This window comes from Megalops cyprinoides, chromosome 3, assembly GCF_013368585.1.
Source record: "Megalops cyprinoides isolate fMegCyp1 chromosome 3, fMegCyp1.pri, whole genome shotgun sequence".
In the NCBI taxonomy this organism is placed as follows: Eukaryota; Metazoa; Chordata; class Actinopteri; order Elopiformes; family Megalopidae; genus Megalops; species Megalops cyprinoides.
Genome location: NC_050585.1, coordinates 34,644,681 through 34,663,331, shown reverse-complemented (window position 1 = coordinate 34,663,331; position 18,651 = coordinate 34,644,681). Strand labels below are relative to the sequence as shown.

The 18,651-nt window shown below is 43.6% G+C and overlaps 1 protein-coding gene across 4 annotated transcripts; it reads right to left on the bottom strand.

Annotated features, from left to right (window-relative positions):
- Nucleotides 1-5,124: 5,124 nt before the first annotated feature.
- On the bottom strand, nt 5,125-18,287 carry apbb1 (amyloid beta (A4) precursor protein-binding, family B, member 1 (Fe65)). 4 transcript variants are annotated; one of them, XM_036523114.1, is made up of 15 exons: nt 18,179-18,287; nt 15,723-16,598; nt 14,958-15,163; nt 13,742-13,798; nt 13,519-13,595; nt 13,239-13,299; nt 12,825-12,971; nt 12,492-12,619; nt 11,109-11,114; nt 10,246-10,360; nt 9,841-9,925; nt 9,422-9,517; nt 8,469-8,584; nt 7,716-7,892; nt 5,125-7,501 (listed from the first exon to the last, which is right to left on the bottom strand). In XM_036523114.1, the coding sequence occupies exons 2-15, from the start codon at nt 16,567-16,569 to the stop codon at nt 7,340-7,342; spliced, it is 2,280 nt and encodes a 759-aa protein (XP_036379007.1). In that variant the 5' UTR covers nt 16,570-16,598; nt 18,179-18,287; the 3' UTR covers nt 5,125-7,339. The 4 variants fall into 4 exon arrangements, with proteins under 4 accessions (XP_036379007.1, XP_036379009.1, XP_036379008.1 ...); XM_036523116.1 differs by having other exon boundaries at nt 9,437-9,517; XM_036523115.1 differs by lacking the exon at nt 11,109-11,114.
- Between the last annotated feature and the right edge of the window lie 364 nt (nt 18,288-18,651).

Below are 18,651 nucleotides of genomic sequence, written 5' to 3'. Positions count from 1 at the left end.
CAATGTTCCTCAGGAAGGAATTAGATGCACTCGCAAGGTGCCTTTGCTTGCTTGCAGTGATATAATTATTCATACATTCCGTCCCCAGAGCAGCTCAGAAACTCTGCGTGCATGCATTACTAACTCCAATTGGGATGAAAGACAAGTACTGGCTAAGTGAAAATTCAAGTGCTTTGAGCTACCAATTTGTGTCCTGTCATTTAAAAAAGCACCTTTTCTTCTCCTCTCTGTCTTTTCCCTCAGTTTCCTTTAAGCATGAGGGATTACAGCTCTTGCTGTGAAGCTTTTTAGTGCTCAGGGGGAAATCATGTCAACACACATACTTCCACTGTACACAAGAATAAAATCCCTCTTTACCTCAGACTAAGAAACATTTCACAGCTTTAAAGGTTTTTTTCCACATCAGTCGATGTTTATGAACAGCAAAAAGTAGGACTGTAAAACATAGGAAGTCATACACACAGAAAAAAAATGGACTGGAGAGATACTGATGTTTTTATAATCCATTATCCAGTAGTGGTTTTGTTTCTGGCAATGTCATTAAATGATACAGGCTTGGCATGGGACATTTAGCAGGAATGGAACATGAGGCCTCCCAACCATTTATTAAATACACACAGGATTAGAAATCTCTGGAACCAACAGGATGAAACTGTATTTGCATACTGAATGCCTCTGCAAATGAAAATAAGTGCAGATGTTCATTTTTGGTTATACTGCATTTCAGTGCATGCATATTAGCTTTTATCTGAATTACACTACATGTATAAGGAGATACTTTGCAACAAATTAAGCTGCCATGTTAGACGAGGCACAGAAAACCTACCATCTTCATGCAGCTCATTACACAGTGTGCAACAGATTGGACTTCATGAAGACTTCCAAGCTGAGAGTACACCTTTATCTTAACTAAAATATGAAATCACAGATAATAGAACCACCGTTGACAGCTAATAGAAAATGCTCCAAACAATGTAAAAATAGCCACCTCCTCCCAGTGAGTTACCTTTGTATGCCCACATCCTGTGTCATTGATTTAGTTTGCAACACAACATAACAGATTTGGAATTTAACAAAAGTTGATTCCTCTATGTTGCGTGCAACAGAGTTCTCTGCACTGATTTTCTGTGAAGGACAATGTATTACTGGCAAATTCAACTTGATTGATTGAATGAAAGCCCCACAGACAGAAGGAGAGAGAGAGGTGGATTTTTTAACTGCTTTGTACCTTCCCTTCATCTTTATGGGTTCAAGAAGATGTGGATAATGGCCAAGGTCCAATGGTTTCATTTTAGCTGCTGAAGAATAAAAGAACGATGCCATTCTATTTCCTGGTTAACTGATCTGATTACATGTCAGTTAGCTTGACAGAGCCAACTCATATCTGGAATGAGAGAGAGATTCCATCTTGACATCTTGGGGGTTGGGCTGTCATTCCTCTGCATACCGTCATATCACCCTCCACTGAGGATGTGGTCTCTCACTCACTCAACTGGGCTTACACAAACCTGGTGACAACCACGTGCTTCAGTATGCACAGACCACCAACAAATGCAGGGAGGAGCATTGCTTGTTATTCATGTGTCCCTCGTGCAATGAGAAGCACCTAGCACATGCTAATTGTACAGATTATTTACCCCCTCCTTTTGATTGATTGGGATTTGTGCACTTATTATCTCTGCTTCAAGCACAGCTGTCACCACATGTATATGAGCGTACCATGAGAAGTCAACCTCCACTTCCCTCGCACACACCAATAGCATCAGCACCCCCCATAAGCAACATCCCACCTCCACCAAGAACATGCGAACACTCACCCCTCCACAGGGAAGACAAACACACTCACCCCCACCAGGAACACAAAAACAAACACCTCCCCTTTCGCAACGCACAAACACATCGCCTTCTCCTTGGCACCCTGAGACAAAAAAGCAATCTTCCAGAAGAACACACATCCATCTTTGAAACAAATCTCCCCAAAGCAAAGAGCGTCTGAATAATCATGAGAATAATTAACACTGTGATTCTTTTTGAATTATTCAGATGCGCCGCGTTCTGCGATTGTGATTGACACCTGGCGGACGTGCTCCGCATCCTGCATCGGTGTTGAAAATGTAAGCCAATCGCTATGCGCTCTCACACTCGCAGGACTGAATATCCCCTGCAGATGTGTTTTCGCACACTCACAAACACAACAAGGCGAACGGACAACAAGGGGATTCAGGCGGAGATTACCTCTCTCAGCTTGGAAGTCTTCATGACTCCTGTTGGGGAATTACAATATTGGGATAATTACAGTCCAAGACAAACAGGCAGGGAGGCAATGTAAACCATTGTCCATTAACTGTATCAACTGGAACTCAATATATTGGAGCGAATGCACTTACTTCCATGTCTGTGTGACTTGCATATGCATGATTTAGAAAGCAGATCATCACAGATTATTCATTACATTCACACATCATCTAATTTATTATAGTAATAATAATTAATAATTTGTAACATGCAAACAGAGCTATAAAAACTCAAGGCAATTGTATATCATATTGCATTATAAAAATTATATTCTTTGTTCCACTGATGCCTCTGATCTTAAAATGGTGTCTCATGAAGGACAGATACATATAGGAGACACCATAAGATCAGAGACATCAGTGGAACTGAGTACATTTTTTGGATTCTTTTGAGGCCTCCTTTCAATTACTGGAATGACAACCTGATTATCACCTCTCTGGTCACAAAATACACTATATGGACAAAAGTATTTGGCCACACCTGTTTTTCAGGGTTTGGGCTAGGCCCCTTATCTCCAGTGAAGGGCAATCTTAATGCTCCAGCATACCAAGACATTTTGGACAATGCTATGCTTCCAACTTTGTGGCAACAGTTTGGGGAAGGCCCTTTTCTATTCCAACATGACTGTGCCCCAGTGCACAAAGCAAGGACTATAAAGACATGGTTTGATGAGTTAGGTGTGGAAGAACTTGACTGGCCCGCACAGAGCCCTGACCTCAACTCCATCCAGCACCTTTGGGATGAACTGGAGCAGAGATTGCGAGCCAGGCCTTCTCGTCCAACATCAGTGCCTGACCTCATAAATGCTCTACAGAATGAATGGGCACAAATTCCCACAGAAACACTCCAAAATCTTGTGGAAAGCCTTCCAAGAAGAGTAGAAGCTGTTATAGCTGCAAAAGGGGGACCAAAGTATATGTATTTGAATAAAATGTCATTACAATGTAATGGTCAGGCGTCCGAATACTTTTGTCCATATAGTGTAGATGAATAAGTAAGTAAAAAGGGGATATAATGTGTCAATAACCATTTTAAGACACCTTGAAAGGTATCCAAGAGACCTGGTGAAGCACCATGCACAACACATTTCAGACTGATTCACCTGACCAGCTTTATAAACTGGAAGAAAATTGAGAAAAGAAGAAGGCAACAAAAGGTTAACTATAACCTTCAGAGAGAGTCATGCAGTGGATGAAAAAATTGCAAGGCTGTTGCCCTTCTCTGGTTTCTTGATCCTTATCAGCATGACAGTGGGGTGGGAGTGCTTCCACTGAGTGACATTGATTAAAAAGGCATTGGATTTTTTTCACCGTTTTTTAAACATAGTATTGACGGACAGCAGAAGGTGGGAAGGGAGGATTAATTGGAAAAAATGTGAAAAATATATGTCTATTGAAAAGATATTTTGATATCACTGTTCCTTTCTGTGCAACATCCAAAACCCTACAGTAATATTTCACAAGCGCCATTCAAAGCCAGTCCAGGTTTACCTGCTTCCCAGGCCCAGCTGTGTTAGACCCGTGTCCAGTATATCAGGGACATTTGTGACATTAATCAGTGAACTGTGAGCATGAGAGCTGGGATTTTAAACTATATCAATTAGGGACTTCCTGCACCTGAAAACATTCATTAGAATGATACCATCTGTACATGTTCCACTACATTTTGAATCACTTTTGCTCCAGAATCTAATTCGTGAATTTCAAAAGAATTACAAAAAAGGGATAGCTACACATTTAGTTTTATACAGTGACACTTTATATTAATATACATGTATATACATCACACTTAATTTACACAATTTTAAAAATAATTCAAAACAATCTTTTAAAAATCAAGATTCCTTGCATTATAGCCATGATCTTTAGAACTCCCATACTGATGGAGAGTTCCCATGTGGACTATAAAGGATGTATTCACAAGGAGGAAGAGCAAAAATATAAACATCTCAAGCATCACATCAGGTGATCTACATCCTACAACGATCTGGAATTATTTTTAAAAAATCCAGTTCTTCAACATCTCAGAAATACATTAATATTAGGAAACACAAACAAGCATACACACAGACAGACACACACACACACACACATTATTAGATGCCTGTTAGTAAACTGTTGTATGGGTTATTCAAGAGCAACAAAGAAAATACAAAAAAATGTTAAAATAAAAAAAATATATCTGGTTCTGGCAAGACTTTTTCTAGCTACAACTAAATACGCACAGTGAAAGCCAACCATTTCTTCAGTATCGACACAATCGGCTAAAACTTTGAAACTCGCAGTACTGACACTCTCAACTGAAGACAGATGTTTGCGAGAACCAATCTCTCTCTCTCTAATGACATACTCTCAGCTAGAGATTCAGATTTGTGAGAACCTACTCTTCTCTCTCCAGTACTGAGACACACTCAGCTAGAGATTCAGCTTTGTGAGAACCAACCGTTCTCTCTGCTGTGCTGATACATTCAGAGGCCTGTAGATAACACACATCTACAGCAAATGTGTTACTGGGGCTACAAACAGGATTTTTACCCCAGTTTCCTGTAAGGGCCAACTGTGTGTCAGTTGTGATGCCATTAAAATGAATGGTTTTAAGGCCCTACATCATAGTTCACTACACCGCGTGAACTAGAAGTGATCTGCACAGGGGTTGACGGTGCACTTCTACAGAAAACCAAAATAAACATGTTTTTAAAAAACAGAAAGTGTCTCGCTACTAAAAGAGCAACATACTAGCAATAGTGTTTCCTCACAACATATTATCTATTTCATAAATTGCTTATGAGGCCTTGGAGGAAGAAAACAGTAAAATCTGGTGCATTATTTTAAAAGACATGTTGAAAAAATACAGATTAAAAAACCAGAAGAGGCAGCATCTCTGTACAAGGCAAGCCATGTTTTACTGAAATAAGATTGTGAGGAATCCAAGATGGAAATCCACTGTTATCAGGTAAAAAAAAAAGTCCTGGGAACAAGGCAGAACAGGACCGACTTATTCTGCAATGACACAGAGGCAGTTCTGACCAATTACATCATGTTTTTACCATTCATGTGGTCAGTCTTCAGTAAGAAAATTATTGTACTGCTCCGTGTTCCAGAGCCAAGACTGGAGCCTCTTAAAGAGACAACAAAAAGAGCCTCTGCCATGTTGGTTTTTACAGCGTTTGGAAGCACCAATTTGGTTGGCTGAAACCATCAACTCTACTAGGAGCTGCAAAAGGAGAGCACAAGCTACTCCAATGTCCCAGCACGCATCTCTTCGCCACATGGCCACACGTTACAGGATGGTCAAATTATTGCATGCAAAAAAGCACTTGGCTGTGTTCATGCGAGTTTCACAAGAAAGGACCATACAGGAAACTACAGTACACCGACAACATTCCCATCTGCTCCCCTGATATTCTGACCTCAGTCCACATACAACCTGCTCTTCTTTTGGAAGACTACAATATATCAGTCTTTATTTTACAAAAAGATACAACTGTTAAAAAATATTAACTATGTTAAATAAAAGCTACAGTGAACGAACTTTTTCAAGATCCTGCTGTTGGTCAGCACGGGTAGAGTTAGGAATCTGAGACAGGGGCACGTCTGTCATAGACAATGACATTATTACATTACAAAAGAAATGTGACGCTCAGAGACCTAACACTGTGCAACTCAGTGAACACATATTACAAAAAGTGTGCAATGAACAGAGTTTTCCATTTTCCATTCTGACACTCCACAGGTCTGGCCAGATTGACATTCCTTACAGCCCCACTCAAGCACCACTCCCATCCAGTAGGTGGCAGTAATGAGCTGCAGGCTGACTAAATATCTGGCAATTAGACACAGCGAAAGGCTAGGAGGAAAAAGTATGCCAACGTCCCCACCTGACACATACCTGGTGATAATTTTACAGAACAAAGCACAGTGAATACAGGCCTTCTACACCATTCAATCCTAGTGTTTCCTTATTCATGTGGCATACACAAGAAAAACAAAACCGTTTTTAAATGGTAAAAAAGGAATAGACTTTTCACAGGACCTGTGACAAGGACTGGCAGAAGAACACCAAGCACACAGACACAGTGACACATTGACTGTAACGGACACAAAAATGCAATAATTACAATCAACATTCCATCCTAGTCCAGATAACTGTTCGCATCCTCTCAGGTGTCCTTCACAGGGTGTCCCTGTATGGAGGTCCCCTGGCTATTGTGAAAATGCCCCGCGTACCTGGCACTTAAAGCAGCAGCGTCTCTTCAGCCCAGCAGGCTGTGCAGGACATGGTTAAGCTGCTCTTTCAGACTTCGGGATTTAGGACTCCTTTGAAGAGCCATGTTTTTTTTTCTGAAGGAGAAACACAGGGGCACACCTTTATTATAAAGGGGAGTGCATCACCCCCCCTCGCCGTGCTTTCCCTCTCCTGTCCTCCGAGCTGCTGAAGAGCCGCTTTCCAGTCAATGCCGAACACTCACTGTGATCCAGTAGTATTTTTCACTGGGTTCCGTTATTGAAAACAACATATAAATGCCAAAACATAAAGCAGGAAATGGCAGTGGTTGGTATGTCCAAAAAGATCACCATCAAGTGTCATCATCAAATTGCCTTCTTTTTTGCCTGTTTTTTTTTTTGTTAACAGAAAGTCAAATGTTAAAAGCCTACAGGATCACAGAGAGGGATATTTGATACTGCAGATGTACACCCCTCTCCAAAACAAAACAAATGTACAAAACTTTCCTTTGGAGAAAGCCAGCAAACGTGGCAACAGAAAGACAAGATGGCACCCTGAGCTTCCTGGACCAAGCAGTTCTAATGAGAGAAAGTCCGGAACGCTCTAAACTATTCAGCCTACAAAGAGTTTGTGCTGCCATCGACGGCCTTGGAAACCACACGTGTCTCTTGACTCTTGAGACAAGAGAGACTAACGAAGGTCATAAGGGTCTTCATTCTCAAAGATGAAAAGGGGGTGGGGGCAGAGGGGGTGCTGCGAGTTCCTAAAAAAGGTGGGGTGAGCTGTGGTCCGTGTTTTTGGCTCCTCGAGTCTTGCCCCCTCAGGGCGTTTGGGACCCAGACCTTTTGAAACTGCCCAGGAGGGTCTGGACCCCCTTCTTGACGCTGGAACCCACGCGGCGGGCCACTGACTCGGCCGGAGGGCCGGGCAGGCAGGAGCTGGTGCTGGGAGGGCGGGCATCCAGACACTTCTGATACCGCAGCTGAGAGGGAGAAACAGTCCAATAGTGATGTCATCGCAGAGGGCAACAACATTCAGAGCAAGCAACATTCTCAGGTCCTGATTCTGCATTGTACTGCATAGTACGCACGGTAGGAGACCTAACCCTGCAGCCTGCCAACCACTCCCATCCTTGTCCGACGATCCCCCACCCCATCCCCACCCCCCGACCCCGTGACCCTCCCCGCGGTGCTCACCATACAGGCAGCCTGAACGGCCTCGGACAGGCTGGCGGCGTTGGGCTCACACCAGAACATGTGGCAAATGAAGTCCCCGGGGCCCTCGGCCATGATGAAGGCGAAGGTGTGGACATCCTTACCCACGCCCATGAAGGACAGGAACCGTACGCGGCACTCCGACAGCACCTCTTCCGCCTGTGGAGCGGGGACAGCGGCACAAGGGGAGAAATGCGCAGGACAGGACAGGGGCCACTTTATTATACCACATAACCAGAAAGGAGAGCTTCTCTCAACAACACAGAACACAGCGCCATTTCTAACAAAATTTCTAGCGCCACTTCAAACAACATTGTAATGCAGTTGCTTTACAGAGCTTATCCTGTGCTTTCATTACAGTTTTTCCATCTCCTGACTCTCTCATCCAGATCTCTGTCATTGCATGCTCTGCCCTATCCACGGTCATACCCTATAGTGCCACTAACCTCTATTAATAACTAATCGTAGTTCTTGCAAAAATGTCTGTGTTGCAATTTAATAGGAACTTTGTGGCAAGCCATAAACGAAAGGCATTATTGTTTCAAAATCTATTCAATAACTTGAGTTATTTATTCCTCTTGCTATTTAATGTCCCAACCACCCTAGTTACATGGAGATGCCATGGATTTGTAAACAAAGTACATTTGGGGATGAGGGTACTGTGACTGCTGTGGAGCTGGGATAACAGGGAATGCGTTTGCAACTCTAAGACACAGGTTAAAAAGGCGGCCTCACCTCTACAGACAGTATGGTGAGCGTGGCTGAAGCCACATTGACAATCACCGGTGTCCATTCGTGCTGCTCTTTGGCCTTCAGCACCGTCTCTAGGGCCACATTGACCGTGTCCATACCTGAGGGGTGACATACAGGTGTACAGGTGACATCATCCGCAGAGGCACGTCCTCTCTGCCGTGACCCGACAACATGGCACATGACGCAAACAAGACGCAACGCGTGGTGATTCAGCCAGAACTTTCCAAAAGAGGTAGAAGGTAAAAAAAAAAGTTCAACTGAGCATGTTTAACTTTTATTAATAGCACACCCAACCATTTCTGACAACACTCTTCAGAAAGACCCAATTATAAAACACTGTCCTTTAGTTCCTTAACACACAGAACACAATCTACCTGTGATGGATAAACTAGGCTATAGTTTATGACTGCAAGGGAATTATCTGGCACCTGGCACCAGATGAGAAGTCTTGCTCTCATATAGTGAGGGCCTCTGGCCTGACATACCCATAAGTTGATAACCACTGCTACTGGAAATGAGCTTAAAAGGAGCTTTGAAAAATGTCCTTGAGAGGCCCTTACGTACATCATGATAAGAATCCATGCTGCAGAATTCTCCCTAATGTGTTTCCAGTCAATTGACAGCACATTCTATTAATTTGTCCCATTCATAACACAAAAAGTTACAAGGTAATTCATGTATTTGTGTGTGGACATGGTTTACAAAAATATGACAGCTCAAAACACCATTTTTCATCAGGACAAGTAAGCGTTAAAGAAAGAATCTCCTTCAGAAAAAAAAGATGTTAAAAGAAAAACACGTACATCACTCTGCTGCCTAAGCCCCAAAACCAACAGTATGGCTGTGCACACATCAGCAGAATTAAACACAGAGGACTATTTCATCTCATGTTCACAGTCTACTAACTAATGGATGTGAGTAAGAGCATTCCTTACCAAAGCATTCCTTACCTACGGGTTTGGCCACAGGCATGTTACCTAGGTAACGCACCTGGAAGCGCTGGACCAGCTCGTTCTTTGGCACAGGAAACTCTGCAGAGAGACATGGGGGAGAGAGAAAGAGAAAGAGAGTGAGTGAGAGAGGGACACAGGAGTGTCCGAGAGGGAGACAGGATTCAGAGAAAGAGGCAGACAGGAGTGAGAGAAGGGGAGACAGGAGAGAGAAGGAGGGGGGTCTGGAATGAAAGAGAGAGGGAGACAGGAACGGGAAGGGGGAGAATGGAGTGCATGATGTGTGAAGGAAAATGGAAGATGGCTGCATGTAAAATGCAGCTCCCATTTCCTTAAAGGTCGAGAACCCCATGTCAAAACCCATGCAAAAGGTTTCCATATGAACGGGAGGTGGAAGAGATTACCCTGGAACGGAATGTCCACCAGCTTGGAAGGGTCGATGTTGAGTCTGTTCAGACAGGACCTGGAAGACTTCCTCTCCGCCATGATCTGACAATGCGGCATGTGACGAAAACAAGACAAAATGAGTGGTGATTCAGTTGGAATTTTCCACAACAGGCAAGAAGTGAACATACTCTGTTTCACTGTTGATTCTGCTTAGCAGAGCCAATCATTCGAGTAAGCACTCTTCAGAAAGACCCAATTATAAAATACAGACTGACTCGGTCTTTAAGGTGTGTTCACATTACAGAAATCAATCTACCGCTGTTGGACATAACTTAAACTATAACAAGGTTATAGTTTAAGACTGCGAGTGGACTATCATCTGACAGAGGATTCCTGGAGGGACCCAGAACAGGTGGACTCACCTTGGAGCAGATGTCGTGCATGCTGGTGGCGATGTTCTTGGCAGGCGTGTCACACCTGAACACGTGACATTTCAGGACCTGAGTCAGTTTGTCCCGTGCCACATACGCGAAGTCCCTGGAATCACACACCCACACAGCTACTGTTAGCAAATGAACATACACCAGATGATGGCAGCCATGTAACTGATGATGATGATGATGAGGATGACGATGATGATGATGATGGTGGTGCAGCCCAATGGCCTGATCAATGAGGCGGAACAGAGTGGTAACAGAATGTACAGCTGTCAAGGTCTTTGTACGGACACAGGTCATTCCAATGAAATCAATACGCAAAAAAAAAAGAGTCAGGATTGAGATATGTTACCAACGTTATAGTGCAACAGTTCACACAAACAGGAACAGTAAAAGCCAACAATGACTGAATTCCCCTATGCTACACATTTTCAAGTATTACACAGCAATTCCGATTATCAATGACACTTGAACTTAGGTCATTCTAAACTGTCTGGTTGCTTTGAAAGAGCTCCATTTTGTACATCCATTGAAGTAAAAACATATTCAGAATATGAGTGACGATCTAAATCAAAGTAGTGTGGGCCAAAAAGGTTTTTTGACAGTACTGAGCCATTTCTCTAAAATCAGCATTTTCCAGTAGGTAGAATGACTCTTTCATTTGAGTCACATGGATATCCTTATATGGTCTACAAACATGAATCATGGGACATGAGATGTGGAACACAACATTCTAGAATGGAAGAAGGAACAGAACATGCTGGTAAGCCTAAAATGTTACCCTGACAACCACATCAAATATACTTGAATGGGAAGAGGTGGTGGACACAGTAATGGCAGTACACTACCTCTCCCTGTGTCCACAATGCAGCAGGATAGAGAGAAAGCAGCAAATAAAAGAGAAATTCATCAGGAAACAAAAAAGAGATAAAATCATTTCAGAGTACCAGTTCAATCCAGCTCAAATTATTTCAGAAACAGACACGTCACAAAAAGGAAGAAAGAATTACTGAATATAGAGATATTTTTTACACAGATGTAAAATAATTCAAAAAACATTCACAAATAGAATAGAGCTCTTAGTAGCAATACAAGAAAAAAATGTACAAGTGCAAGTTGTTACATTTCCACAAGAGGGCAGTACACACCAGGTGAGAGTTCACATTAACTGGGGTTTAAAGGAGATGTAATGCCTCTGGTATGACTGACAATGACTCATGAAGAACTCAGTGTGCTGCTAAAAATATAGAGTTCACAGGATTCCTCACTGCTAACAAATTTTAGGAAAAACATCACACATTGGGTTACCCACACCGTGACCAGAGAATTTACTATGAGCAGAGAAATGACTATGACCATCAACAGCAAGGAACACAGAGAACACATATAATCCCAACAGCACAGACTCGTTGCTTTTCTTAGAAGCGTACAAATAGTTCTAGGCTTATACATCTCACTTTCCAGCACATTCTGTGCAAGGATTAGGCTACAGACTTTTCTCTCCCTGTAAAGTGTACTTTATTGTACACGGTCGGACCACAGTTGCCACCGGCAACATTCAGTAGTTGCATCAATTTATACCATATGTAATTTCATAGTCTGGGTGTCCACTTTTATGATGACAGTCGCAGGATATGTACAAGTCAAATACATTAAACTGTGACCTGTTATTGTTTCAGATTCTCAAAGTGAATGTTTTTGAATGGTTTTGAGTAGGTAGGTAGAGCTTTTACTTCTACTCCAACAAAAACGGAAGACTGTTAAAAAAAAAAAAAAAAAAAAACAGAAGAGGACATACAAAAAAGTGAACTAGTTGGACAACATTCATGCTGCTGTCTATGACTGGTATATGAGTGTTCAAAAGGCGTTTCAGTTTTAAATGATATCAAACATCTGGTGGTCCTACCAAATAGAACATTCAGCTGGTAATATAAGACTGCCTGATCGGCAGCTGCATAATTGCACACATGAACTGATTTCAGTTGGTATGTAAAACTGGAGCACTAAACATAGCTAGCTAACAATATTAATCGTGTTCCTGGTTAATCCAGTAGCAGATGGACTGTATAAAGGAAAACATCTGTTGCTTGAGTGTTGTCATCTCCACATACATAGATTTAAAGAATGACTGCAACCACCTAGTTCCTCAGGAAATAGGGCCAGTCAGATGACAGATTATTAACTGCTGCTGTCATCCCCCCACCGCCCCCCGGTTTGGTGTGCAAACTGACCTGCCGTTGTCCCTGCCGACGCCCCACACACGGATGCTGACAATGGGCTGGGAGTGTAGCAGGGTTTGACCCAGTGGGTCGATCAAGTTCAGGGTCTCATTCTCCAGAACCAGTAGCATGTCTTTCCCCTGTAGAGACCACACATACACACACATTACCAACCTTCTCCCTGTACAGAAACACAGACACACAACCAACCTACCCCTGTACAAACCACACACACACAAGACCAACCTTCCCCTGTACAGACCACACACGCACGCGCATGCACACACACACACACACAGCCAACCTTCCCCTGTACAGACCACACGCGCACACACACTCTCTAACCTCTCCCCAGATGCCTGCCGTGTCGTGAAGGTTGTGCTTGTGGTAGGACAGTTGGCGGATGCAGTTGTTGACAGCGACGCTACTCTTTCCTGGAGCCATTTCCTCCTCAGAGATCTCCACCCAGCCCAGAGAGCGCACGGCAAAGCACTGTAGTAGGACAGAGAGGAACGGCATCAGGGAGAGTGTGTGATGATGTCAGAGAGAAAGGGCGATGATGTCAGAGAGAGAGGTACAGCACTAGGGAAAGAGAACGATGACGTCTGACACAGAAGGCAGTGATGTCAGAGAGAGAGAGAGAGAAACAGCATTAGGTAAACAGGATGATGATGTCTGAGACAGAGGGCAACGATGTTGGGAGAGGGAGGAATGGCATCTGGGAGAAGAGCATCAGAATATTCATTCCTGTGCATGTACCTTAGCCTCCAGATCAGTGCTGAAAGAGTTTACTTTCTCCTGACCCTCTGACTGGGAGCAGCTATGGAGAGACAGAGACACCACAATGTGAAAAACACAGGTCACATGCACACCTCAAGAGGAAGGCAAGTTGGGCCCATAACCTCATAAAGTACTTCTCAATATAATGGCTAAATAAACAAGTCAGCAATTTAGTAGATATGCAGGTAACTAAGGAATTCAGTAAATATGTAGATAAATAGGCAGGCATGTTATCTGTGCATGAAGATACAGGCCTCACCTGAGGTTGATGGAGGCATAGCGAAGGGTTGCACCCTCAAACTCCTTTAGGCTCTGGTCAGAGGCCACGTCTTCCTCCTGTTGAACCCAACCCCGTGACAACAAAGGTGGAACCGAGGTCAGGGGTGAAAGGTCAAGGCTCATTGTTAAAGCAGCTGCATTACTGAAGCTTGTGACTGAGTCCACAACAGTGATTACATGTGCTGCTGGTCGACAGCTCTCACCTTCCAGATCTCACCATCGTTGAACTTGTTGGGGCGAGACAGACCACTCCATGTCAGCTAAGAGGGTCAAACAGACAAAAATACATGCGCATGCATATGCGCACACGCACGCACACGGAAACATACACACACAAACAAGTACACAAGGAGAGAAGGACAGTCAGGTTAAGACTTTACAGCGCATTTCAGACAGCCATCATTAGCTTGATGAGCACATTTCTCTTATCTTCAAGATAACAGCTCTGCCAAATCTGGGGCATGATAAACATGCTGAGCCAATGACCTCTTTACTAACGAATAAACAACCGGAAGCTAAACAAGACAAGTTCGATTCGAAATGAGAGCGTAATGGAAATATAATTGATCTGCATTCCCGAGCTAATCTGATCCAGACAGGCAGGCGGGCGGACAGGCAGAGGACTGGTGGATGTGAGCTCTTCACTGCTATCAGCACACATACTTCACTTCAATATTGCAGAACACACAGACCCAACTGCAGGTCACAGTACGGTGTCTCGTGACAAGCCATAAACACAGCCCTGCAAAACACACCACACACAAGCTGCTGATCCTATTTTCCCCTCACATTGAGAGCTAAAGTAAAGTTGCTTTCTCATGAGTTCCGGCTCAAGACAGCTGCGAGGGGCACATGCCTAGCTCAGAGGCCACTAACATCTAGCTTTCATGCTGGGAACAGTAACAGCTCTCTTGGTCTCCTGATGACAAGGCACTCTTGATGACAATACGCTAGCATAAAAATCCAGCAACACAGAAATCAACAGTCAAATAAGAAAGAAAAACAGAAGAGTCCGCTTAGTTGTAGTTAGTTAGCAGCAGCGTGGACATCTGTCTGAATGGTTTCTCCAAATGTGAAACCAAGAGAAAACAAGAGCACCCTAAAGGAACTGTCCAAAGGGAACTGCAAGAGCTATATTTTAATGACTTCTGCTTTCATATCAACACCCATCTTCAGGTGTTGATATGAATCTCATAGCAGACAATTTACAATTAAACTTGAGAGTGTGAACGGAGTATCACTGAGACTGTCATTAGACTTGGGTTATGACTAGACAGGCATGAGGATTTGCAGAACAAATGAGCACTGTGGCCGGATGCAGGGGTTTCCTGGATACAGGGTGCAGGTGTTGTGTTCTGTGAACGAGGTCAGGGGCAGTGCTTAAATCTGTCCCTCCAAGTCCCTCCCACCAGCTCTCACCTGTGGCTCCTCACTGGGTGTGATCGCAGGGGACGTGCTGGAGGGCCTCTCTGGGTCTCCGCCCTCCTCCTGGGGTGAAGGGGGCTCCCACTGGGTGGTGCCTGTAGGGATGTGCCAGTAGTAGGTGCCTGATGTGTCCCTCACCCGCATCCACCCTGCTGGCAGGTCTGAATCGGTCTCAAAGGCACTACGGTCCCAGTAGGACTCTGATGAGGGGGGATCAGAGAAGGAAGAACAAACAGACAAGGGGAGAAGTCAGAAGGAGGGAGGAAGAGAAATAAGAGGAGAAAGACAGAGTCAGCTACCTCATAAGGGTATAGTAAAAAAGCTCTACTGGGAGGCATGCAGGATTTCTGCCTCTTTCCTTATCTGGTTCTCCCCAGAACACAGGAAATGACTAAGGCCAACCAGAGAGTCTGACACCAGAAGGGTTCCCTGTTGTGGGCAGAATAATGACTCAGCTATTCATTCAAGCCCTCAAGATACAAACACATCATTTCTCTGTCACAAATCACAGAAATGATATTTGTGTGTGGGATGATGTTACTGTACTACTGACTGCCTTCAGCCTAGTTATCTATTTAAGGATTTAAAACTACTATTGTTACTCTTAGTGGTAACAGTGGACAGCAGAAACATTCTTATGACTTGAATTTTACCCTACCATATGATTAGTACATTATATGGAAGTAGGACAGGCAGGCACCGATCATTCATAGAGTCCACATGTCCTGTCCTGCTCTTACTCGGACATTGCGCTCTTACCTGTGTCTCCATCTGGGGAGCTGTTGGCTGTGCTGCCCTGGGACAGTGAGGTCCAGCTGGAATCCTCATCACTGGGTGCCCCGTTTCGGCCATGGAACAGCAGGCTGGCGCTCCTTGCCCTCCCACTGCCCTCCTTCCGGGACTCGTTGTTACTCTGCGTCTCAGAAGAAGAGTCCATGTCCTTCTCCCCCCCAGCAGGACGCAGGGCCTCTTCCTCCCGCTCTCCCTCTGCCTCCTCCTTCTCCTCCTCCTTCAACTGCGGCACCGCCATCGTGTCGATCAGCAGTGGCTCGTTTGCGGCATTCTTGGCTTCCAGCTCTAGCTCAGAACACAGTTCCCTCAGGCTCTTGGTGGACAGGGTCTTCTCCTCATCCCCCTGCTCCTCCCCCTGCACAGAGTTCTGGTTAGGGTTCGGGTCTGGGTTCTGGTTCTGGTACTGGTTGCAGTTTGGGTTGCGGTTCTGGTCCTGCTGCTTCTCGGCTACCTTACGCAGCTGGTTCTGGCCCTCCTTGACCCACTTGGCGTTGCTGCCAACACCAGGCTCTTGGCTCCCCCGATGGCCCTGCTCATTCTCCTGGTTCCGGGCCCACTCCTCGCCCCTGTGCTGGTTGGATCCCTCGTCCTCCACGCCAACCATGGTGCCGTTGAGCAGCTCGGAGGCCTTGGTGGAAGCGTAGATGCGGCGGCTCTTTGGTGAGGAGGAGGAAGAGAAGGTGCCCTTGGCTTTTCCCTTTTTGCTCAGCTCAGCATCAAGCAAGGCGCTATGTGGGGAGTGGAGGTCGAGGGTCAGCGATGAGTTGACGCAAGTGTTCTGGTTGGCCAGGTCCGAGGTCTTCTCCAAAGACATGGCACAGAGTCAGAAGCCACTGGAGGGGGCTGGAAGGATGGAAAACATCCAGAGTGAGAAAAAGTCTACCATGGGAAAAGTATTTTAGTTACATTATCCTAGTGGTCCTCTCTTATGGACCATGTGAAAGTGTGAAAATGCCAACCACAAATTTTTACTCATTAACACAATACACAGATAAAAAAAGTCCTAATACTTACATACAATCTCTTCATCATTGTATACTAAACCTGAAGCCCAGATTACATGAAATCCAATTCAATCAGGAACCAAAACTGCATTATATGATTTACTGTTGTCTTTTGCTTTGTATTGCTTCTTTTAGGCAATCAGGAAATTTCGAGGAGTAAATAAAACAATACAGCATTTCTGGCACAAATTATAGTAGCTAAAAACCCAATGGATATCAAAACATGTATAAACACAATAATATAATTATAATAAGCCACATGTGTAGACAGTTATTTTTTAATAAATTATATATGTTATATATTAATAACAAATCAAGCTAAATAACACTTCATAAATATGACATTTATCATTTAGATATGTTCACTGATAGATATTTATCTAGCTAGCCAATGCAGTAAGCAATATTAAATAATCTTAAAAACATCCGTAACCAACTTCAGAACAAGACAGGTAATAATAACCTAACAAAAACAACCAGCCCAACGTCATTAAGTTTACCTGTCGGCTAACGAACAAGCTTCAAGGGTATCGACAGCACGACATTACGGCTAATCTTAACTAGTGTACTGTCTGGATGGTGAGGAATTCGATTTAAACCACCAGCTAACTGGCTAAAATGATCAAATACCCTAAAGTGAACAGACTAAACACAGAAACACAGCTAGCGAGCAACCATTTTGAAAAAAAATGGTCCATCTTATATCAGACTAAAATGCCAGATGTTTCGCATGGTTAAGCTTTAATTCCATCTCCCATCCTGTTATATAGCTGGCTGGCAAGCTTTCTTCTGATTTGTTGTTGTTTAGCCAGCTAGCTGGATTTTCTCCCTGCGCACAAGCTAACTGGCATCGTGATGACGGTTGGCGATTTAAATCCATTAAATTATCAAGCAATTTAGCTAACGTTATCAACCTGCCATATTAATCGCTGTCTTCGTGTGTCTATCAAAGTACTTAATCAAATCATAAACATTAAGGCCCTCAAGAAAGCATGGATATTGTTAGCTAGCTATCAATAGGCCCACTGACCCTGGGACAAACCACAGTTCAATTTTCCTTATTCGACTAGCCGGCTAGCTAGCTATGTAGCTGCGCAGACACGGCCAGCGAAGCTATATAGCTAGCTAGAATAATCAGGTGTAATAATCAGAATAATCAGGTTTTTATGATGTATAGAAAAAACCTCTATAAACAATTCTAATTAATCATTCAAAATGCCACGCATAAGCATTTAGCTATGTGCTGATTTGGATAGTGGACGTAAATCATGTTGAGTAGCAAGATAGCAAGAAACATTCATCCATCGCCTACCCCAGCAAATTCCCATCCCCATTCCAATCCACAAAACACACCCTTGCTTATTTTAGCTTCAGACCAATGCACGTCTTTCTAGTGAATCGCGAAATTGTTTAACTTACCCTTTGTATTGATGATCCTCTCCTGGTTTCCTACTCTTATTGCAACAGTGGACTACATGGAATATTTTCTTCCTGCGATTCTTGGAACGTAATCAATTTTGAGAGCCGCAGAAGCGGAATCCTACGTCACTGTAATCACGTCATTCCGTACTGCCGGCGGTGAGGGCAGGAATACCGTAGGAGAGAGGGAGAGGATTCTCTCTCCAAAATAGGAATTGAGACAGACACCATACACCCACTGCGTTCTAAATAAGGGACTGGCCATATACAAAATCACTTTTTACACGGGAGGATTAAGGGACTTGATATTACTGGTCTTTGAACAACGAAAACATATTCATGATAAAAGGCATTAAAAACCTTGCAGACGAATGTTTCCAACCCAATGTATTTATTACAAAATATAAAGGCTACTCGATATATAAGAAATAGTTTGCACTAATAGGCTTTGAAACAATTATCTATTAATCATT